Consider the following 22,514-nt stretch of genomic DNA (forward strand, 5'->3'; position numbering starts at 1 on the left):
ATAAATAAGGGTCTAAACTGAATTCGAAAAGACTACAAAATAATTATATAAATACACTAGCCGTTACTTCATTAGTCTTTGTCTGGACACAATATGTGGTGCTCATTGGGTGATACTGTGATGTCTTGATGGCTGCAAGTATTTTTTTTTTTTAACACCAAAGTTTCCGTCTCTACCTGACATGTCCACATTGAAATGTTAACCTGTATCTGCTTGTTTCTTGTGGTGTCACACAGATATGTATCTCTCTGTAAAGCAGAGCCTTACCAATCTACAAATACATAGGACACCAAAAGTACACAGACTGGAGACCTTTCTGGATCCCTGTCAGTACCAGACCAGCAGGTAAATTACCCCTCATGTTGACCCTAAGCTGCAGTATTCAGTTCAACTCTACTCTAGTTTTCACATTCCCTGGCTCAGTTGCCAGGTAAACATTTTTTGTTGTTGGTTGATGGGACAGCAGCTGTGATGAAAGGTTAAAAAAAAGCCTGTGATTTTGTGATTGGCTGTCACATGTCCTTCGTGACTGACAGGTTTGAGCTGCGGTTGCCTGCTGTGTTTACTGAGGGTGGGTTTGTTAACTCTACCAGTTTTATACATCCTGGTTAGGTCTATATCTGAAAACACACCATGTAAAAATCTCCTATACTTTATCTTAACATTCCTCTGAAGGTAATCTGAGGCAAACAGTAATAAGTGATTATTAACACATTATATTTTTTATTTATACAATTTAAACATTTTCCAGTCTATGGTTGGTTCTAGTCTCAGGTAAATACTACACTTTAATAAATACTATACTATAATTTATTATAGTATTATTTATACATTCATCATTGAGTTTTAAATAAGAAATATATTTTGGAATAAAAACAAGAGTAAAACTCTGAATAACTATATGTGACACATAACTATCTTTATTGAATATCAAAGTAGTGCAAACTGTGATATACATGGAATTAAATGTTTAAATCCAGGACTATGGAGTCATTCAGCAAACGGCAGAAAGTTGACCTCCTGACCTCTCCGTCGGGTGATCAAACATGAATGAATCAGGAGCTGACCGTCCGTCATCCAAGTGCCTGTTCACCTTTCCAACAACTGAACATTCCTTGAATAAACAGATTCTCCAGTTCAGCCACCAATCACCTGGTCACACTCTACTCCCACATCCCACTCTGTCTGTCTGCCTGCAGAGACACCTGCAGCCAGTGTGTGTGTGTGTCCATCTAGATGCTGTAATTGGAGACGCTGACATCTGAGGGCAGCTATGGATCCAAAAATAAGGTAAAAGAGAGATTTCTCTTTTTTCATTTCTTAGTTTTTAATACAACCAGCCAGTTGTTGGTCGATGTTGTAAATGTGCTGAATGTTCTAAACTCAACTGATGGACTCACACTTATATATATATATATCATATAAATATAAAGTGTGATATTAGTGTCTGACATTTTTAATTGACTACTTAATTCAATTTAGGCAAATGGAGTCTAGTCTTTAACTTTGACTCTATTACTACTAGTAGTACTACTTTCACTATGATACAGTAAAACCCTGAAAGTCAAGAGTAGCTCTCCTGGTTTCAGTCGTGTGTGTAAATTGAGGTCTGTGTAATTTGGTTTCAAAGTGGAAAGGCTGATTTATAAAAAGATTTTTCTCTAAATATTCTCTTTTGGGTCTACTTAACTCAGCAGGGAACTCTCTGAGTCTTTGAGGAATAAAATCCATTGTTTTTAAATTTTCGATTTTCTTTTTTTATTATTATTATTAGTTTTGAGAAAAGAAAAAAATAGATTGCGTTATTGAACATTGTTGGTTGCTTTTATACATTTAACAGGGTTCCATTCTGGCGTAAAAATGTAACTCCATCACGCAAAATGTTTTATTTTGAAGCCTTGACACCAACTTTATCAACTAAAAAGTAACACAGATCAACAGATAAAACGGTGTAATGATAGAACTTGTCGAAGCTGTTGGAGACACCTGAGACACTTGTCTCATCATGTTTAAGTCTTACAAATAAGACACATTTTAAATTAACATCTGTATGGAGAAAAACGTAAACATGAGCCCAAAATAGGATAAAGTTGGTCCATTTACCGCAATAAATACAACCAATAGAACAATGGTTCCAGAGTCCCAATGTGTAGTCTCAACTAACCAATCACATCTTATTTTAAGAGAACATAAAGTGATTTTAAAATTGTTTACAATGAATTTTAGGGAAACAATTTTATGAACCTAAACATGACATGAAAGATTAAATACTATATATTAAAAATAAGCCCAGATCAAGGTTTTAATAACATCTGCTATTAACCAGTAATTCTATGTGACGTTAAAAAAAAAAAAAACATTTATATGTATGTTTTAAATATTGTTGGTGAATCAGCCATATATATACAGTATATATATATATATTATTTTTTTCAAATATCGTAGGTGAATCATCCATAAAATATTTACAAAATAAAGAGACATTTTTAGCATGCGAACAGAAGGGCAGGACACATCACATCACACAACCAAAACCAACAAACTCAGTTACACAATAAAGGCGCGACAAACGTGGACAGAAAAGGAATGATGTTTTCATTGCAAGACAGGAGAAAAATGAAGTGTAAAGTTTAATCTAGGTGGGACATTGAAAGTTGAAGGCTTGCATGACTAATTTTATGTGGGTATTAGGACGCTGTTGTTGAGCTGGAGGATTATGGGATGAGTATATTTACTGAACACTGGTGTCAACTGAGGAAGAAGTCGGAGAGGAGAAATATAGAGTAGATCAATGATGTTAGTTTGATAAATTTGAAGACCTTTACTGAAGCTGGGAAACATTTAGAGAAAGAATGGATATTTTGTAAAGTCCTGAAACCCAGAACAGGTGAGAAGAAGCAGCATTGATGTTTTTTTTTATACATCCTTTAACATATTCTTTTAAGATGCTGATGGGTGGAAAAACAGCTGCTATTGCTCTCAGGAAATATACTGCAAATACAAATGTTTTAATATTCTTCAAGGTGGAAAATAGGAATAAAACTGACTAAACATTCATTAAAAACTATTCATGTTAGCTAAATAATTACAGAATGAGAAAAAACGGATTTACATCTACTGTGTAAGTGAGTATTGTGTCTGCAGGAAACAAACTTTCACTCTTTTTATTCCTTAAAAAGGGGCGTAAAAATGAATAAATATGAGTATGATGTATTTATTTAAAATCCAATGTGTTCTGTTTGGAAATTGTGTAATTATTCTACGTGTGAATGGGCTGTTATAATATCAGTTCATCTATGTAAAAATCACTGTGGTCATCCACTTAGATGACAAAGTGATGTGCAGTGTAAATATTACACACAGTTTTTGACAGTAACGGGACACACACACATCTACAGTATGTATGTGTGTCACTTTAATGACAAATTCAGTGTCAATGAAAAAAATTAATTTCCCTGTACTTGCGAACCAATCTTTTTCCCTTTACTATACATTTTTTATAATTTGTTTTTTATTCCTCGTATTTTTTTGATATTGGTCGCACTTTAGTGACAATTTAAAGATAATCAGTACTTGAGTTGAGTTCTCATTATGTAGAAATTAGCCTTAGTATCAGAATAACAACAGGCATATGTATGTATTGTATGTGTACATATGTACGTACAGTACATATCTACAGTATGTACAGTACATATGTACGTACAATATGGAGTATGGAGCAGGGGTTGATCTAGTAGAATATTCTTGAGATCAAAAGGTGCAAGTTGGAATTTTTCAGATGTGGAAACACACAGTAGTATATAAATTCTATATAGTAGGATATAGACTTTCTAGCGACTTTTAACATGTGTTTAATGCACCAAAATATTTTATTAGCCTATGAAACAGGTGTCAAAGGATTTTTTTCGGTGCCCGTTCTTTGTCTATTCATTATTTTCCACTCTGGTTTCACTGGTATCTAATCTAGTCTTTTGTCAAGTTTTTGGCCAGATCTTTTATTTCATTTATCAGTCATATAATTCTGGCCATCTAAAGTCACATTTAACACACTGTTATTGTTATTGAAATACTGTGTGTCATTCTGTGAATGAATGTTGATGTGATTAGCCTCACAGAAAAGTCTTTCTCCTGCAGAAAGGCCAAGCTGTTATTTGGACTGAAAGGGAAAAAGAAAAAGAAGTCAACAAAAGACCTGATCCTAGCAAACAAGGGAGCAATGGGTAAGGCCTGGAAAACAAACACTCACAGACAGAATCTTGGCTGCATCTCAAGTGTACAGTGGATTTATCATCTGTCATATCAAGGAGAGACAAACCTTTGTTAAATAGTCACATGATAAACACCAGTCTGTAGAGAAAAGTCGTCCTGGGTGATTTATGTCATCGAGGGAAAACTATTAGGACATAAACTCATATAGAGATCAAGGGCAGGATTAAATTGAAATGGGTGGATTAATCGACCCGAGCCGGTTCTTACATCAACAAGTGCATCAGCTAATGCGGTGGTTAAGGATAATTTGAAGAACAATATCATTGGTAATCGTCAGTTGTCAATATTTACACCTTTATTTGACCATTGTTATTGCCTGTCTGTTTTGAGAATGGTTACATATCTATATGGTATTCACCAAATACATGGACACCAGCTTTGACCCTTTGACCTACTAGTTAAATAAATACATTTTAATATTGATATTTAATATAATAACATAACGTCAATATTTATATAGGATAATATAGGAGTAATTCTTTTTTTAGATGATATATATAAGGAAATGGAATGGTCTCTGTTTTAGAATATTTAGTTCTTTCTTGTGCATCTGTGAACAGAGAGTGAGCAGCCGGGGCCGTCTGAAGAGAGTTTACTGCTGGAAGAAGAACCTCCTGAGGAACCATCAGAACCTCATGCGCTCAGGACCAGGATATTACCAGGCAGCAAGAGGTTAAAAGCACACATGACATAATGCCATTATCACACAAATTACATTTGAATTCATAAAACAATACTGCCTTAGTGGCTAAGTTAATAATTTGTTGAGAAATTCTCAACAAGTTATTAAAATCAATCACAGTTGAGTGTTGACTGGTGTGTTTGCTTAGCACTGTATCGTAAATATACAAATGTATTTATGTTTATTCCTCCATTGGAGTTGGTTTTTAATTCTTCCCTCTAATGTGACATTTCCAAAGGTCTAAACTGAAAACTCGGATCCAGATCAGTGAAAAGAAACCTCAGAGTTTCCAGGTAAAAAGTTCCACACACCGGATGTTATGGGGGGAATCAAGAAAAAAGTTGATGCCGGCTTATCATGGCACGTGTTGGATTAATTAATTTTTGTCAATTCTCTCACAGATTGCTATCAATATCACCGAGGCCAGACAGCTAGTGGGAGAAAACATTAATCCAAGCGTTGTGATTGAAATCGGTGATGAGAAAAAGCAGACCTCGGTTCAAGAAGGAACCAACGCTCCGTTTTACAATGAGGTTGGGCTAGAATTGCAGAGTTTAAAAAAGTTCTCTCAGTGTTAAACATGTGATGTTTCACAAACAGCTCGTCTTTCTCTCTTTCTCCCAGTATTTCGTGTTTGACTTCTTTGCCCACAAAGAAATCTTCTTTGACAAAGTCATCAAGATAACAGTGAGTACATACTGTGTGTTGTGTCTTGATGTGTGAGCTGATTTACTGGATGTCTGCTGGATCTTGAGTTTTAGAGACATTAGGGTTTGCAAATGACTTCTTAATTTTCAGAGTTTTCTCTCTCCTTCTGTAGGTGATGCATTCAAAGATGCTCAGAAATTTCTTTATTGGGTCCTTTAAGTTGGATGTGTGGACAGTCTACAAACAGCCTGGTATGGTAACAGCTTCTTATTCATGGAAGAAAAAACAACAACCTCTGCATTCAACCCAAAAGTGTTTATTTTTCTATTTTTCCAGGTCACCAGTTTGTCAATAAATGGGCCACATTGATGAATCCCAATGACATCAGCACTGGTGTCAAAGGTTATGTCAAGTGTGACATCAGTGTGTCAGCGAAAGGCGACGCAGTGCAACCAGGTCAAAAAGCAAGTGATGCTGAAGAGCAGATAGACAAGTATGTTATTCATACTTAAATAAAACTTAAATAAACCTAACTTATAAAACAATATACTTCTAAACTCAGTTAATATATAGCATGTCTACCATGGTGCACTGCAGCCAGTTTCATCCAATCATATTTCAGCCATTGTGTGTTGCCAGGGTGAAAGAAATCTGCCTTAAGGCCTTCAGAGGCAGTGAAATAGTTTCTTTAACCAATCAGATCAAAGTTGGCAAAACAAAGGCCTTTTAGAAGGTGTCTTCAGTCTAGCAAACTGCAGCTAACTTGTTCATAAAACCTTTAATATGTCTGAAAATCAGTTGAATTGATTACAAAAAAATTATATTAGATTTTTGATCGTAGATAACTGAGAATAAAGAAGAGTTGGTGTAGAGTTGAAGAACATTAAGACACTTTGAGATATAATTTGCCTTGAATATACAGATATTTTTGTATTTATATCCCCATTTAATTTGTTCTCTTCTCAGGAATCTACTTATACCAGAAGGTTTCCCAGCTGAGAGACCGTGGGCTCGTTTCTCAGTGAAGGTGTATCGAGCTGAAGGTCTTCCACGGAACGACTCCGGCCTCATGGCCAACGTCACCAAGGCTTTCATTGGAGACAACACAGCACTCGTAGACCCGTATGTCGTCGTCAGCTTCTTCAATAAAGTGGTGCGTAGAATGCTATGATTCTGTTTAAAAAGACGTTTTACCTACCAATAAAACTTTTGGAATCCAGGTTTAGATTAGTTGTGTTAAAGAGCTTTGTATTTATGTAATGTTGTAATTACAAAAACACAAAACTTCCAATTATATTAACGTATGTTGCTTGTTTGTACAACACCTGTATATAAATTTAATTTACTTTCAGGAAAAGCAAATACCTTTTTTTTAAAAGAAAACACTTTCTGCTCAGGGTCGTACGTCCACACAGAAGTCCACAGCAGACCCTGTCTGGAATGAACAGGTCATCTTTGTAGAGATGTTTCCTCCTCTGTGTCAGAGGTTAAAGATTCAGGTCAGGGATGGAGTCATATGTTATATTTTTAACATTTAAATAATATGTATAAAATTGGCACAAGAATGTGGTGTCTGTTGTGTTGTAGGTCTGGGATGCAGGAGGCATGAGTGATGTTGCTATAGCAACCCATTACTTCGACCTGAGACGTATCTCCAATGACCAGGATGGTGACAGAGGTCAGAAACGTTGAAAACACAGGGTTAAATAGTAGAGGGAAAATAATTAACATTTTTTTGTTAATTACTTTCACTCAGTTTTCTTTTGTATTTGACTTTTTTTCCAAGGCTTCTTACCAACTTTTGGTCCCGCTTGGGTTAACCTTTACGGCGCTCCTCGAAGTTTCTCAATAGGTGATGACACAGTGGAGCTGAATGAAGGCATTGGACAAGGAGTGGCATACAGGTTGAACTATAAATGATGATAATGATAAATAAAATAAAAGTAATCATTGAGTTGTCAACTATATTGGTTGTTTTAACCATCCTGGTTCCAGGGGGAGGATCTACATGGAACTGGCAGTGGAGATCATGTCAGGAGGCTCCGGCACAGAGTCCAAACTTAGCCAAATGGTCAAGTCCATTAAAGACCCCAAAGCGGGTAAGGCTGCGGTGAAGGATGGTAAAGCTGCAGGAGCAGGAGCCGCCGCAGGAGCGCCACCTGGAGGAGGAGCAGCTGATGACGACAAAGGAAAACCAGTCCCAGCAGAGGTTCTACCTGTGGAGTCTCCTCCTACGGTAAGAAAGAAAAACATCCACAGAAGAGAATGTACTGTAGAACAACCAGATATAGAATGTGTTGTTCTGTAGCTACAGTTAGCAAACAAACATCTTAAAAAGTGAAAAATAAAATTGTGCAAAAGCTGTGAAAAACTCGAGTTACATTTCTATTGCCTCTTCTGGCAACTTGTTTACTACAGTAATCATTGATTATGTTTGGTTACCAGCTGAATGTCAACAACATGGAGGGCTTCATACTTTTTGGAGCACTGTTTGAAGCCACTTTGATTGACAGAAAGATTGGAGACAAACCAATAAGTTTTGAGTTCTCCATGGGTGAGTAAACCAATAAGTCATATTATATAAAAACACTCCACAGTCTTATTCACTTTTCTTTGATCTTATTTTCTCCTGAAGGGAACTTCGGTAACACCTTGGAGACCACAGGTCAGACCAGCTCCAATTCCAGCCCCAGTCTTTCTCGAAGGAGAAGAGCACTGGAAGTCCCAGACAGTGGTGACATGTCAGGCTCCTCCCCTCTCAGCTCCTCCCCATCATCTCCACTCCTGCCCAGAGAAGGTCAGGAGGCTCCTCTGACCATAAAGTCCGCCACTCCTCCGGAAAAACCACTCATCATCGACGGAAACAGGTTCTGGTTTTAATGATTAGAAGTTGACGACCAATACTTGGTGTACTCATGGTGTACTGTGTGTTTTTTCACATACAGGTACTACATGTATCTGCCCCTAGAGAAGCAGAAGCCGTGTATCAATGTCCTGAGTCAGTGGGAGAACAGAACCTATCGACTCTTCAACTCAAACATGTTGGAAAACATAGTTGTTCTGTTTGTATGTGGTTGAAGCACGCACACTCTCACACACACACACACACACACACACACACACACGTTCCACTGGATATTGCGTGTTTTGGTTTTACACAGTGTTGGTAAAATATTGCGTTCCTGTTTTTTAGGAGGAGGGTGTAGCCAGGGTGGAAGAGCTGCACAGAAAATTAGATCCTGGCGTGAGGGACAAGCTTAAAGTTGTCTTCAAAGAATTCTGTATGGATGCCAGGTATTTTCACTGTTACTACAGACTGATACTGATACGTCTGCTGATGTTTTTAATTTGGTGATGAACAGTCGCTTTGGAATTTTCTTTCTTTCTTTCTTATTGATTTCTTTCCACTACATTCTGATGTAACTGGGTGTTTTACAGTTTTACATCAACTGTCAATAAAGTATTTTAAAATCTCAAAATCTCTTTTTTTCCTTGTTTCTTTTTTCCTTTCTTTCTTTTTTCTTTCTTTCCTTGTTTCTTTCTTTCCTTTTTCCTTTCTTTCCTTCCTTATTTCTTTCTTTCCTTCTTTCTTTTGTTCTATCTTTCTTTTTCCTTATTTATCTTTTTCCTTCTTTCTTTCTTTTTTCTTTTGGTCCTTTTTTTTGAAGGTTTTGGCCCTTTTAGTTTTTCAATGAGATCATTTTGTTTAGCAGAGATGAGGCAAACTTCGTATTGAATGGATAATATACATGTGACACAACAACGACTGAGTTGCTGGTGTGTTTTTTTTTGGCTGTTCATTGCAGGTGTTACATATCAGCAGCTGAAGCCAAACTGAAGGCTGAGCTGAAGTCCAATTACCTGACACAGCTGGACAAGAAGATTCTAACCATGTGCACACAAGAGCTGGTCAGAAACTCTTAGAAAAACTGGATTCTAGTGCTGTATGAAATGTTTTAAATGTCGTTACTGTGTGTGTGGCAGGCCAGTATGATAGAGGACGCTCAGTCTCTGGTGGAGAGGAAGAGAAAAGGAGGTGCTGAGGAGAAAGTCATGTTGCAGGATGCGACGAAACTCACACAGAGACTACGTTTCCTTGTGGAGGAGGTACAAGCCTCGCCCTCTGTCTCTGTGTCCACCTTAGATGCTGCCGTGACCATTAATCACCGGAGTTGTGTGTCCTGTTTTTTTTTTTTTTTTGCAGCCCCAGCACACACTGCCAGATGTGTTTGTGTGGCTGCTGAGCAATAACAAACGTGTAGCAGGCACTCGTGTCCAGGCCAGAGACCTGTTGTACTCCAGCAACCAGGAGGAACAGGGAGTCCACTGTGGGAAAGTTATAACGCTGTTTCTGAAGGTGACCGAAATAGACCCAACACAGTGAAGGGGGTTCACACGTAGAAAAATACTGAAACACTTGTGTGAAAGGTTGAGTTATCTAGTGATGTTAACTTGCATTTTGGTCTGTTTTTATCATCTTTACAGTATGAGAAAAGAGAAAAGTGAGAAATTCCAAAAATTGAACTTTCCAATTGGCAAATGTTCATTGATGTCTAGGTCTATTTTTAAGTCCATTTTTGATAAAATGTCTAAATCTTTGATTGCTGTTGTGTTTGTGTTGTAGCCTCCAGGGAAGCGCGTTGCTGGATTTTCAGTCCAAGCAAAGCTGGACGTGTACTTGTGGTTAGGACGCTGTTCAGACTCCAATCATATGTTGGATGACTTGCCTGCAGGATTCAGTCCAGCCCTTGGGGGCGCTGATGCCTACAACCCTCCATCGTTCCTGGTTTGCACAGGTAACAAAAGTGACTGTAAAATGTCCTCATGAATTTTCAGAAACTGATCGAAGTTTCTTTGGAATAAATGTCTACCATCAATATGAAATTTACATTTTAATTCCCTCCCCCATTCTCGTCCATGTCTGTAGAGCAGCGTAAGTTCCAGTTGAGGTGTCACATGTATCAGGCACGAGGTCTGATCGCTGCTGACAACACAGGGCTGTCTGATCCGTTCGCTCGCATCACATTCCTGTCAAACTGCCAAACCACCAACGTGAGTGTGTTGGTTCAGAGTTTTTGTTGAGTTTAAAGGTTTAATCAGTAACCTAACTTGGTAATGTTAATGTGGGATCTTCATGTGTGTACTGGTTCCTTCTAGATAATCAGCCAGACTCTCAGTCCTACATGGAATCAGTGTTTGCTAATGACACCCCTGCAGCTGAGTGGAGACACACAGTACATCCTGCAGGAGCCTCCTCGTGTCATCATCGAAGTGTACGATGATGATGCTCTGGTATACATCTCCCAAAAGATTAAAAAGTCAACAACAAAATTGATGTTTTTCACTAACAAACAACATGAAAAACTTTCTTTGTCATGTGCAGGGAAAAGCAGAATATCTTGGGGCCACTGTTGCTGTGCCAGAAGTTCGTCTGGCCTCTGAATCTTACACGCCCCCTATGCTGAAATACAGCCCATTGCACTGCGGCAGTCAGTCTGGAGGAGACCTGCTGGCTGCATTTGAACTGCTGGAGGTCAGTTCTTTCACATGTCGTACAGTTATTTCATTTCAATTCAAAATGAAAGTGATATATTTAAATTGAAGGTATATTGCTATAGATTACAGATCTCGCAGGGTCTCATCTGCCCCCGTTAGAGGAAGAGGAAGGAGGCAAATATGTGGTCCCGGCCAACATCCGACCTGTTCTGAGGACCTACAAATTGGAGGTCTGAATGTTCATTAAGGAGATAAGAATATAGATCATGTGTGTTTGCGAAGGAAACATTTATGCTCTATCTCCATCAGGTGTTGTTCTGGGGTCTGAGGGAGTTGAAGAAGGTCCAGCTTCTGTCTGTTGACCGTCCACAGGTACACTTAAGAAAGAACCTTGAAATGACCAGAATTATTCTTTATAATTCATTATTTAGATAACAATGAAAATCAACTTAACTCAGTTAGAAATTGTGTTTTTTTTTATTGGAGAATATAAAGTGAAAGCAACTGCACATGCTTCCTCTGCAGGTCTTTATCGAGTGTGCAGGCAAAACTCTTCGCTCCTCCGTAATTCAGAAATACAAGTCAAACCCGAACTTCACCACACTGGTCGATGCCATCATACTGGTAAGAGCAAAAACTCAATCTTAACATATGTAGTGGAGAGGTTTAATATAGTCTGTAGGGATGTAACTGATGATACACTCAAGTCACGATGAGATAGGATTGATAAAATTAGTTTCTAGACAAATTATGACCAATTACAATGATCCTTTATTTGTAAGAACTATGTGGAATACCATAACCAACTGAAATGGACTTATTAAAAGTAAAACTGGTCCGCCATCACTGTCAATATATTAAATATTAAGAATATTAACTGTAAAGAGTTCCTTTCTTCACAGAAACACTGTTTGTGTCTGTGGTAGAAGTTCTATGGGAACACCTGAATGTCACTCAGGCTACGTAGGGACGTGACGTCTTGGTTTAATAGCGGGTCACAACCAATGATTTTAGGCCTATACTGCCACCTACTGTACTAGAGCCTGTATTGTCATGGTTTGACCACTAACTTTTTGAGATAACGCAGCATACTCATTCATCTTTTATTTCAACTGATGATTTTTTTTCTTCCAACCAGTGTACAACACTTTACCTGTTACCCTATGAAATACACAATCTATATTTTTGTAGGAGTTGCCGGAGAATGAAAACCTACATCCCCCGCTCACTATCACCGTTGTTGACTGGCGAGCCTTCGGTCGCAGCACGTTGGTTGGGAACCACAGCATTAACAACCTCAAGGCCTTTGTATACACTCCACCTCCAACTCCACCTGTTCCGATCAAGATTCAGACACCACCTGTGACCCTGCCATCACAAGAAGCTCTACTGACACCGCAACCGCACAGCTCCAAGGGTAATGACAGTGAATACTGTGTGGTCGTAGAATGATGAACCATTGTCAGTCTTCACCTTAAACTCTGTCTTTGTGTCTTCTCCAACAGATAAGTCTCAACTGTCTGTAGAGACCCACACCTCTGCAACAAGTCAAGATTTTCTTATAACGGTGGAGGAAGAAACTCCACCTTCAGGCCCATCTTCAGCTCCACCTTTACCTCCATCTTCATCTTCACCCTCAGCGCCAACTTCAGCTCCACCTGATGCAGAGAAAGAGTCCAAGAAGAAAAAGGTATATATTATGAGTGGTGTATATAAGTCTATCTTCGATTATCCACTAGTTCATCCATCCACTAGTTCATCCATCCACTAGTCCATCCATCCATCCATTCACTAATGCATCCATCTGTCCACTGGTCCAGCCCATCCATCCACTAGGCTGGTCAATCCATCTGTACTCCAGTCCATCCATCCATCCATTAAAGTCTGCTTTGTCTTTTTTTTTTTTTAGGCCAAGGAAAGCAGCGCTCGAAAGCGTTCCACCAAGAGAAGGCGGCGCACCATTGCTGACGAATCAGCAGAGAATGTCATCGACTGGTGGTCCAAATATTATGCATCTGTGGAGAAGGAGGTACTGTAGTTCTGTTTGTTCTGCAAACTCTTCTCTATCAAATGGTAAACTAAAGTTCAACATTGTCATGCAATTACTTACCTTTGTTTGTTCCAGGCCAAGAAAGGAGAAAACATTTTTCCTCAAGGATTTGAAAAAGGTCAGAGCAATAACATAAACTTTATATTTGTTTTTAACTGCACCAATTAAGATTCTTCATGAAGCTCTTCTTCTAAGAGGTCACAAAACAGTTTACGATTTACCTACAAACACATGTACGTTGCAGTTGAGGATTACCATGGCCTGCTCGGCGATGGAATACAGTTTTTGGGTAAGTTATGATATTAAGAGCACAGAGGTGTTAACTGGCTTTAATCAGCACAGGTTTACTTCTCTGACTTCTTTAAATAAGGCTACACCTGATATTCTGCTTCTGTCATTTCCTGTTTTGAATACCAGTAATCACATTCATGTAGAAGGTTCAGTTTAAATTACAGCACAACTGGAACTTCAAGTGATGTAACTTCAAATTAAGCAAAGTCTTTTTCTATATATTGGTTTTCTTCAAGGATGCTACTTCATCCTGTGGTAAAATATACTGTATCTCAGTGTTTTGCAAACTTTCTTTGTGGGACCCATATTTTAAAAGTCACAAACCTTCAGGACCCAAGTCAGTAGACATTATTCGTAAACTCCTGGGAAACATAATGTGAGATGACCCACCTGAGGGTCGCGACCCAGTCTTTGGGAAACAATGCTGTAGCTTACCAGATATTCTATGGACTAGTTTGTCTCATTGGGAAATAATGGAATTATGCTCAGGCATAAAGAAATTCATTTTTAATAAGAAATGTTTTGTTTCTGCTTCTGTCTATAACCAAAATTGTTGATTTTTAAATATTATTTATTTTTATTTTATTATTTTTTTATTATAAGTTTGGTTTTCTTGCCTACAAAAGAAAATAATTGTGATACAACTATCATCTTTATTAAATAGGGATTGTTTTCCCCCATCTGAGACAGAAGCATAGTCAAAATGGAATTTGATTATTTTTATGTTTATAGTTTCACCCCAGGACAGACTGAATGTAGTGTGTTGCTGGTGTTTCCCACTGTGACAGCTTTCCTTTTATACTTCATACTCACAGTGCCTAATGTGTTGTTTGTTTGCTCCACCAGCTGGAACAGGGAAAGATGGAGACAAGAAGAAAAAGGCCAAAGGAAAAGGAACGGTTGCAGTTAATGTGGTTCTCCCTACGAAGTTAGCAACACTCAAGGTAGTCAGGGAGATTATGAGCAGTTTATTATCGGAAACTCGGCACTCTGTGCTTGGCAGTGGCCAAGAAAAAAGAAAATAAGGTACAGTACAGTAATGATGATGATGTCTCACTTCCTGCAGTTGTACAATAAAGAACTGGAGGCAGAATTTGGACCATTTGACGACTGGGTTACCACTTATGAACTGTACAGGGGTAAAGCCAATGATGAGGAGGGGTCAAATGAAGAGAGGTTCATCGGTAAATTTAAGGTGGGACACTGGAGATGGAGACGTTGATGGAACCACAAAACATCATCAGTATCAAAGTAGAGTAATCTGTGTTGTTCTTCTGGTACAGGGAAAGTTCTGCCTCTACAAACTTCCTGAAGAAGAGGCAGATGACTGGGATGAAGTGGAAGACTTTACAGAATTCAAAGTCAACAGAGGAATTCCCAGTAATAGTACGATTCAAGTCCGGATACGGGTTTACGTAGTCTCTGTGAGTACATCACAACATCTATTCTTCATGCGGCGTCTCTGGTCTCATGGTGAAATGTCTTTGATTCCTCGTCAGGCTTCAAACCTGCATCCAGCTGATCCAGATGGGAAAGCGGATCCATATATTGTCCTTCGCCTTGGCAAACAAGAAATCAAAGACAGAGACAACTACATTCCTAAACAGCTAAACCCTGTGTTTGGAAGGTAAATAACTGGTCAGCAAAAGCTGAAAACAGCTGAGGCACAACTTTCTGTCTGCTGCCTTTGAACAATGATACATTTGTGTCCAGGTCCTTTGAGATGCAGGCAACTTTTCCTAAGGATTCTCTTCTGTCGCTGGTGATCTATGACTATGACCTGATAGGAGGGGACGACCTGATAGGAGAGACTCGAATTGACCTGGAGAATCGATTCTACAGCCGACACAGAGCCACCTGCGGGCTGCCCACTGAGTACAGCGTGTACGTGTGGGAGTTTCTCCTTATTTTTCTTGTCATTGATCGTAACGCTTGCTCAAACCAATCTATATTTTAGAAGAAAAAATATTTAAAAAATGAAATAACTTATGTTGTTGTTTGCAGTGATGGCTATAATGCCTGGAGGGACTGTCTGAAACCATCTGAGCTGCTGTCAAAGCTGTGTAAAGACAATGGTCTGGATGATCCTAAGTTCAGTCCAGGACAAATCACTGTGGCGGGAAAAGTCTTCGCTGGCAAAACAGTTTTCATGGAAGAAGGTACAATGGTGATAAACAGTCAGACTGTTATAGTTACATCTGTAATGCTGAAATTCCAAAACAGTAGAAGATGAATGGAGATCTGTGCATGTTTCAGATGAGCCGAAGGAATCCTACGAGCACTTGTCTCTGAAGATTCTACACCGCTGGGCTGAGATTCCAGGTGTAGGATGCAAACTGGTACCAGAACACATAGAGACCAGGACTCTGTACAACAAAGCCCGACCTGGAATGGACCAGGTAGGCAACCTGGAGAGAACATCCGTTAACTCAACAACTGGCTGTTGCGAATTTACTGCAAACTTTCTTCTGTTGTATCCGTGCAGGGTCAGATACAAATGTGGGTGGACATGTTTCCCATGGATCTGCCTCATCCTGGACCTTCAGTGGACATTTCTCCACGAACACCAAAAGGGTGACAGCTGCGTCTTTTTAAGAATAATTTACAGTAGAATGCATGTACAATAAAAAGAATGTAGTGATTGACATTGTGATGCTGTCCCAGGTATGAGCTGCGTATCGTCATCTGGAACACAGAAGACGTGTCTCTGGAGGACAGCAACTTCATAACAGGACAGAAGTCCAGTGACATCTACGTTAAGGGGTAATGAAAATGTCAAGTTTTTGTGTCATTTTGACAGCGAATCACTCGTCCAGCTCTAATTAAAAAGTCAACCCCTGAATCAGCAAACAAGTCTCTCTGTTTCTGTCTCTTGTAGCTGGTTAAAAGGTTTAGAGGACGATCGGCAGGAGACGGACGTCCATCACAACTCCCTGACTGGAGAAGGAAACTTTAACTGGCGTTTTGTTTTCCCCTTCAGCTACCTGCCTGCTGAGAAGGTACCGACTACTCCAGAAAGTCATTTTCTGATGACTTCAACTTAAATATAATGTATGTGTGGATACAGAATTGTGAAGACTTTTTATTTTTTTTATTTTTTCACAGGTTATAGTTGTAAAAAAAAGAGAGAGCATTTTCTCTCTGGACAAAACGGAGCAGAAAATTCCTGCCATTCTTATTCTGCAGGTCTGGGACTTTGAGACACTGTCTTCTGACGACTTCATAGGTTTGTCTGTTTCTCTCTCTCTCGCTGCAGTCAATCTTAGTTGTGCAGAGCAGCACGAGGGGCGGAACATTTTAAAATCGCAACTGACTTTTAGAGCTGGAGCTTCAGGATATATCGTTAAAATCTACAAAACCTGAATGAATTATTATTACATATGTTGTGTAAGCTTTGGCACGGAATAAAATGAAATTTTCACTTTTCTGTGAAGGTGCTGTAGAGTTAAACCTCCACGGTTTCCCTCGTGGGGCAAAGACGGCAAAGGCCTGTAAGGCCGACATGATGGACATTTCAGAGAGGATATCCATCTTCCAGCAGAAGAGAGCCAGAGGCTGGTGGCCGTTCAACAAATCTGGAGAGCTGACGGTGCCTGTGCTCACTCTCTCTCACACTCACTGTACTTACTCGTATTGTACATACTGTATAGAGGCAGAGTGTGGCAGATTGATTGACAGAAGGGATGTTGCTTTGAATCCATCAGGGTAAAGTGGAAGCAGAGTTCCACCTGGTGACAGCCGAGGAGGCAGAAAAGAATCCTGTCGGCAAAGCTCGGAAGGAACCGGAGCCGCTCCCAAAACCAAAGTAAGAGAATCCAAACTTGATAAATCCGGTTTGGTGTAATCAGTTATTTTTTATATAAATCAGACAAAACTTCACGTTACAATCCTAAAAGGATTTTTGCACTGATTGTTGAAATCAGTGTTTCTAGTTTGGTGTTAATACTGTGCTAATTTCCACAAATATTCCCAGTGAGCACATACTAACATAAACACCTGCATTAGAAAAATGTTTCTATCGTGTTAACCATTAATAACGGACAGCACTTTGACAGCAGTTGGACTTAAATGATCAACCTTTCTTCTAGCCGTCCCGACACGTCCTTCTCGTGGTTTGTCAATCCCTTCAAGTGTTTCTTCCACCTGATCTGGCAAAACTATAAGAAGTACATCATCATTGCACTGATTTTGCTCATCCTGACCGTGTTCCTCGTCCTGCTCTTCTACACGCTGCCGGGTGCCATCTCACAGAAGATAATTAATGGATAAAACACACAACAGTGATACATTAACACCAGGTTTTCCACACATGGTTCTCAATCGCATGTTTAAGTATCACTGAAAGCCAGGGTTGTACAAGGTAAATGGTTTTTTTCAGTCATTGATAGTGTACATAACCTTATATTGGCCGTGATTTTGTTTCACCATATTATTCTAAAGATTTTTTTATTTAGCCATTCTTATTGCTATTTTTCATGCTGACATTAAAGCGTCTTCAATGCCTTTTTTTTCTAGCTCTGTCATTTTCAGAATCTCTAACCTTGACAACTCTGCAATCTTTAGATGTCAAAAATGACAGTGGGTGGAGTTTGAATGTGGTCGTAATGTACAGCTGAGTCTAGATTAATCTCTATCCAGGTCAATAGGTCATGACGCAGATCCTTTTGCCAGCTTTTTTATTAGACCTTGAATGAACATTAGTCCAACATTAAGCATGCAACCACTCTCAGAAATCTCATGAACAGTCACATTTCTGACTCGTCCCTTCATTGTTAGAGATCAACGACGATGGTAAAGAGGTGAAAAGATATGGGTACGGAGCCATATTGTAATAGAGAGGATGAGGAGGAGGAAGTAGTGAAGTTCACGCAGGGAGGAGGGTTAGAAAAGTTGTTGACCTTGAATGTGGTGGTGGTGGTGGAAGGAGGCAAATGGGAGTTCTATTTCTGCTGACTGCTGCAGGTCCAAGCTGAGAAACTTTCACCACTCACTGATCCTGGTTGAAGTTGGGCAAACCAGTTGGAAAAACCTTCAGTGCCACCATGAGTCTATGGATGGAAAGAGAGACATGCTTTACATGAAGCCTTAGCTGGTGTAGAGGTTACTTGTACGTACATAAATACTCTTGAGTGAAACCTGAACAGTGACTTTGCTGCGGGAAGTAGCTTCTTAATAATTGAACAGCTTGGTGGTGTAGTGTGTACCACAGCTTGGTTGTTCCATTAAAAGGAACGTGTAGAACATCAAATCTTAAGTAGTCTATGCTGCTTACATGTTAGTGACCGTATCTGGGTGGATTGTGGTTACCTTAGTAAACTTCAATGGGATAATACGTATATATTTATAGACAAAATGGAAACAACTGATAGTGAACTGTCCAGTATGGACTCCACCATTAACCCATGACAGCTTCTATCCTGACAGTGGGCTGAACTTTTCTTTAAGTGTCATAACATGAATATTTTTTCACTAGCTCATTACACAAACTGACCTGAGCCTGTATCAGATGGGCCTGCAGTTTCCTTTTCGCTCTCCATTTGGCCACCCTTAGCCTGGTCTTCTCTCGCCGCACACGCACCTTCAATACAACATCAAATTTTACATCAACATTACGTATGAATCTAGAATGTCTACCCTGGTATTTAGAACAACATTTCAGACGTACCAGATCAGCCAGCATCGGCTGAGGCAGGGACTTCTCTTGCTCTCTGCGCCTGCTGTGATTCCGCCGTCTCTGCTCGTTCCTGCGCAGTTTGTATTCCTCGTAAAGACTCAGATCTTTGCTCCAAGGTCTCACAGCCTGGCGAGTCGGGACACCGGAGGACATGTCTACAAGTGATGGGGGCGAGCCTGATTGTTGAACTACCATGTCTGAAATGCACAGACATAAAAAAATATTGTTTAAATTCCTAGGAAAATGTATGTAATACCATAGGCCTTATATTAGTCTCACTCACAGGTGCCTGGAATAGCTGCACTGAAACCTGCAGGGGTTTTTTGGTTTGTCTGAAGCTCTAACCACTCTGTCACTGTACTTTGAGCCTGAAGGAACAACAAAACACAGTGTATTTATTATCCCAGTATCTCTGGACAACAGTGATTTGTCTTGTGGCATGGACATGGAGGAGTCTCACCTCTGACTTTGTCATGAGACTCTGCTGCATCTGGTAGTCCAGTAATAATGGATCCCCCTCCTCCTCTTGCTCCTCTTTGATACAGATCACCTCTTCCTCGTCCTCCTCCTTCACCTGCACCAGAGTTAGCACAACAGACCAGCAACTTCAGCATGTCTTATTCTTTCGCTTTCCAACTGATGAGTTTTACTTATGCAAGAGCACCATTAACAAGTACTTTTATGCTACTTCTGTCTTCCTATTACAGTACCACAATTGTTCTCTTTGCACCCCAAACATGTTTCCATATATCTTCACTTCCTCTTCACTTATCCACTCCTCCCGATCTACTGTCTTCTTTTGTCGTCCTTTTTGACTCAAATGTAACAAGTTCACATTTGATTTAACTAAGATAAAATGGCAGATATTTGAGTGGATTTAAGTCATTTAGATTAGTCAGTTAATCATTGGTCAGTTAGTCATTGGTGGCAGCACTGAATCTTTATATTCATTATATAAACAAATGTTGTTTAAGTCGTTTTAACACTGTGTTAGGTAGAAGTGCTTTGTCACCTGTAGAGCAGAGGAGGGCAATATGGAGCTTACAGCTTGGTTGGAACCACCTGGGGACAGTGGACTATTGTTTGACTGCATCCTTTCATCATAATCCAGGGCTTGTACAAGGGGAGGAGGGGGGGGAGGTGCTACAACAGCGTCCACACTCTCTGTTGCATCCTGCTCTGTAGTGCACAACAAAACTGAACAAACAAAGGTATTTTTCTTAGCTACTTTTGACTGTACACAGACTCAATGAGACAAGGGTGATAAATGTGTTCATGTAACAACAACCCCTACCTGTGTTGCTGTTCAGAGATTCTGGAGATGTGTCCACATATATTGGAGCATGTAATACCTGCTCAGATGAGTCAAAGCTGATAACTTCCTCATCTGTATCGCTGTGTGATCTCACAGAGCATCTTCCAGTGCTTTGTTGAGTAGTGGACTCTGCAAAAAAAATAAAAAAATCATAATAATAAAAACAACACAATGAAGCTCCAAGGTGATATCAAAACATAATGGATATCTGTTTTGGGGTTTGTTTTGTTAAACTGATTTAACAAACTTACCTTGATTGCTTCTTGTCAGAGCAGTTTCGGGGGTTCTGGTTTGAGCTGAGCAAGTTGAGGAGGTTACAGTTGGAGAAAGGTCTGCAGTAATTCTCTGAGTTTGGGGGAAGCTTGACTGGTTGACATGAACAACAGCAGTGACGGAGCTTCTCTGCTGCAGCTCCTCTGCCACCCCTTGCCTGTAGTACTTCAGTTTCAGTTCGGTGTAACGCAGTTTGGCTCGAATATTGTCATTCTCCTTTGTTTTGATGGCATTCTCCCTTTGCAGAGCCAAGTTGTCCCTCTTCATCAGAGCCAACTGTGCTTTCACCTCTTCGAATTTAACTCCAACCACTTTAAGCATCTCTGCAAGCACCGTCTCCACTGCTCCATTTACCGCTCGCTTCACAACAGTATCCAACTGGCCTCGAATCAGGGATACTGCAATGCTGACATCCATTTTGAAATAATACTTTTATAAAACAGCCAGGGGAGGGGGGTTCTTCAAGCTTTACCTGTGTATGGTTGGAGAGCTCAGTTTAATCACCTAATACTGTGTTGTCAAAGCATCCAAATTTCTAACATAAAAATTTGTCAAACAGACTTAAGCAACACACTTAAGCGGTCGGGCCCAGAATATCTTTATAAACTGGTAACAATTTCCTTTTGGCATTTAGACAGGATAGAGGCAGTGATCACCAAAATCAAGAAAACTTTCCAAAGTTCACAAAAAATAAAAAATAAAAAATTAACTAGTCAACAAAAATGCAAATTGCTAAATTAATAAGTAATATTGATGAGTTTTTCTTATGTTATGACATAAAGATAATTGTGGTTGCCCTAATATATATTCATTTTGAGAATAAAAAAACAAATGTGGTAGGTAATAAGAAAGTCACGTGAAAAATTGTAAAATTTAACTTTAATATATGATTGGTATTGGTCTCAGTTCAACAAGGCACAGCAGATTATGCTTATGTAAAATGATTAACAATTTCCAAAAGTAAGTAAAAACAGCATCTCCAGAGGGCAACACTGCCCTGGACAGTAAGACCGAATACTCAAGATAAAATGGACAGAAAAGCAACACAACATTTGGTAAGGTTTTGTAACAAACGATCTAAAAATTTAGATAAGACCAAATGGCGTGGGGTCGTCTTCAAAAACCTTTATGCGAATTTGCGTCTTGTTTCTATAATTAAACAGATATCTCGTCCCCGTTTGTCTCCTTTTTTAACAGTGACTAAATCATACCCACCTCGGTGTGGCTGATTGGTTTAAATTGATAATTAATAAGAAGCAGCCGTTCTTTTAACGGTTTCCCTTAGACCTACACATGACTGCATAGCTAACAAAACATAAGCACTAAGTTGAACCGGGTAACATTTTGAACACCAATTTCTTACCTGGCTGTGGTTGTCTCCAAGGTGAGTTTGTGACGAATGAGCCAAAATGTATTAACAACGTATTGTATTTAACAACGCTTTTAATTGCTCTAGGTCTGTTTGTTTATTAGCAGCTAGCTAACCGAATTTAGCATTCGCCAGTACCTATGACTGCTTTCAGGGACTCTTGATATTTTTATTCGTATTTAGAAAATTCAAGGATAGCTTTTATAATACAATTTCATTTAATATTATTAATAATAATACTAAGATTAAATTAAAGGAAGAATAGGCATCGTGGTGTATTTAGTGTTGTTAAAAAAAATAAACCTATGACGTATTTCCGGTACAGTTGAAGAAAACAAAGCTCGTCGATTAAGACAGGGCCTCCATTCTTGGTCGAAAAATAAATTCTACAATGGTCAGAAATTTTGGAAATAAAGTACACAATCCTTCACCTTGTTATTTAACACT

The 22,514-nt window shown here is 39.2% G+C and overlaps 3 protein-coding genes and 1 long non-coding RNA gene across 8 annotated transcripts in view; 3 read left to right on the plus strand and 1 right to left on the minus strand.

Moving 5' to 3' along the window:
- The window catches only part of phf11 (PHD finger protein 11), a 959,893-nt gene that overhangs the window by 816,750 nt on the left and 120,629 nt on the right, over positions 1-22,514 (plus strand). The window lies entirely within an intron of this gene.
- Positions 258-17,945, plus strand: fer1l6 (fer-1 like family member 6). Its single transcript, XM_025064031.1, has 46 exons — positions 258-345; positions 981-1,290; positions 4,135-4,220; positions 4,830-4,941; positions 5,190-5,244; positions 5,353-5,484; positions 5,576-5,638; positions 5,772-5,850; positions 5,936-6,092; positions 6,566-6,752; positions 6,997-7,098; positions 7,187-7,277; positions 7,386-7,503; positions 7,595-7,835; positions 8,045-8,153; positions 8,235-8,466; positions 8,545-8,665; positions 8,793-8,893; positions 9,406-9,508; positions 9,584-9,706; positions 9,804-9,956; positions 10,224-10,395; positions 10,527-10,651; positions 10,757-10,891; positions 10,983-11,132; positions 11,218-11,325; positions 11,405-11,467; positions 11,621-11,719; positions 12,287-12,512; positions 12,601-12,785; positions 13,005-13,124; positions 13,221-13,263; positions 13,390-13,434; positions 14,283-14,380; positions 14,503-14,631; positions 14,720-15,063; positions 15,150-15,320; positions 15,441-15,595; positions 15,693-15,835; positions 15,922-16,010; positions 16,101-16,199; positions 16,315-16,435; positions 16,542-16,662; positions 16,871-17,025; positions 17,141-17,241; positions 17,525-17,945. The coding sequence occupies exons 2-46, from the start codon at positions 1,274-1,276 to the stop codon at positions 17,703-17,705; spliced, it is 5,760 nt and encodes a 1,919-aa protein (XP_024919799.1). The 5' UTR covers positions 258-345; positions 981-1,273; the 3' UTR covers positions 17,706-17,945.
- On the minus strand, positions 18,099-22,279 carry LOC103391737 (uncharacterized). 2 transcript variants are annotated; one of them, XM_008328127.3, is made up of 9 exons: positions 22,062-22,279; positions 20,677-21,170; positions 20,405-20,554; positions 20,156-20,307; positions 19,571-19,684; positions 19,394-19,478; positions 19,102-19,307; positions 18,928-19,014; positions 18,099-18,484 (listed from the first exon to the last, which is right to left on the minus strand). In XM_008328127.3, exons 2-9 carry the CDS (start codon positions 21,113-21,115, stop codon positions 18,377-18,379), a joined length of 1,341 nt encoding a protein of 446 aa, XP_008326349.1. In that variant the 5' UTR covers positions 21,116-21,170; positions 22,062-22,279; the 3' UTR covers positions 18,099-18,376. The 2 variants fall into 2 exon arrangements, with proteins under 2 accessions (XP_008326349.1, XP_008326348.1); XM_008328126.3 differs by having other exon boundaries at positions 20,123-20,307; positions 22,062-22,277.
- LOC112488343 (uncharacterized) overlaps positions 21,238-22,514 on the plus strand; it is a 43,113-nt gene continuing 41,836 nt past the window's right edge. The window contains exon 1 of the long non-coding RNA XR_003052315.1: positions 21,238-22,082. This is a non-coding gene — a long non-coding RNA (uncharacterized LOC112488343). The remainder of the gene's footprint in view (positions 22,083-22,514) is intronic.

This window comes from Cynoglossus semilaevis, chromosome 16, assembly GCF_000523025.1.
Source record: "Cynoglossus semilaevis isolate Cse_v1.0 chromosome 16, Cse_v1.0, whole genome shotgun sequence".
NCBI lineage: Eukaryota > Metazoa > Chordata > Actinopteri > Pleuronectiformes > Cynoglossidae > Cynoglossus > Cynoglossus semilaevis.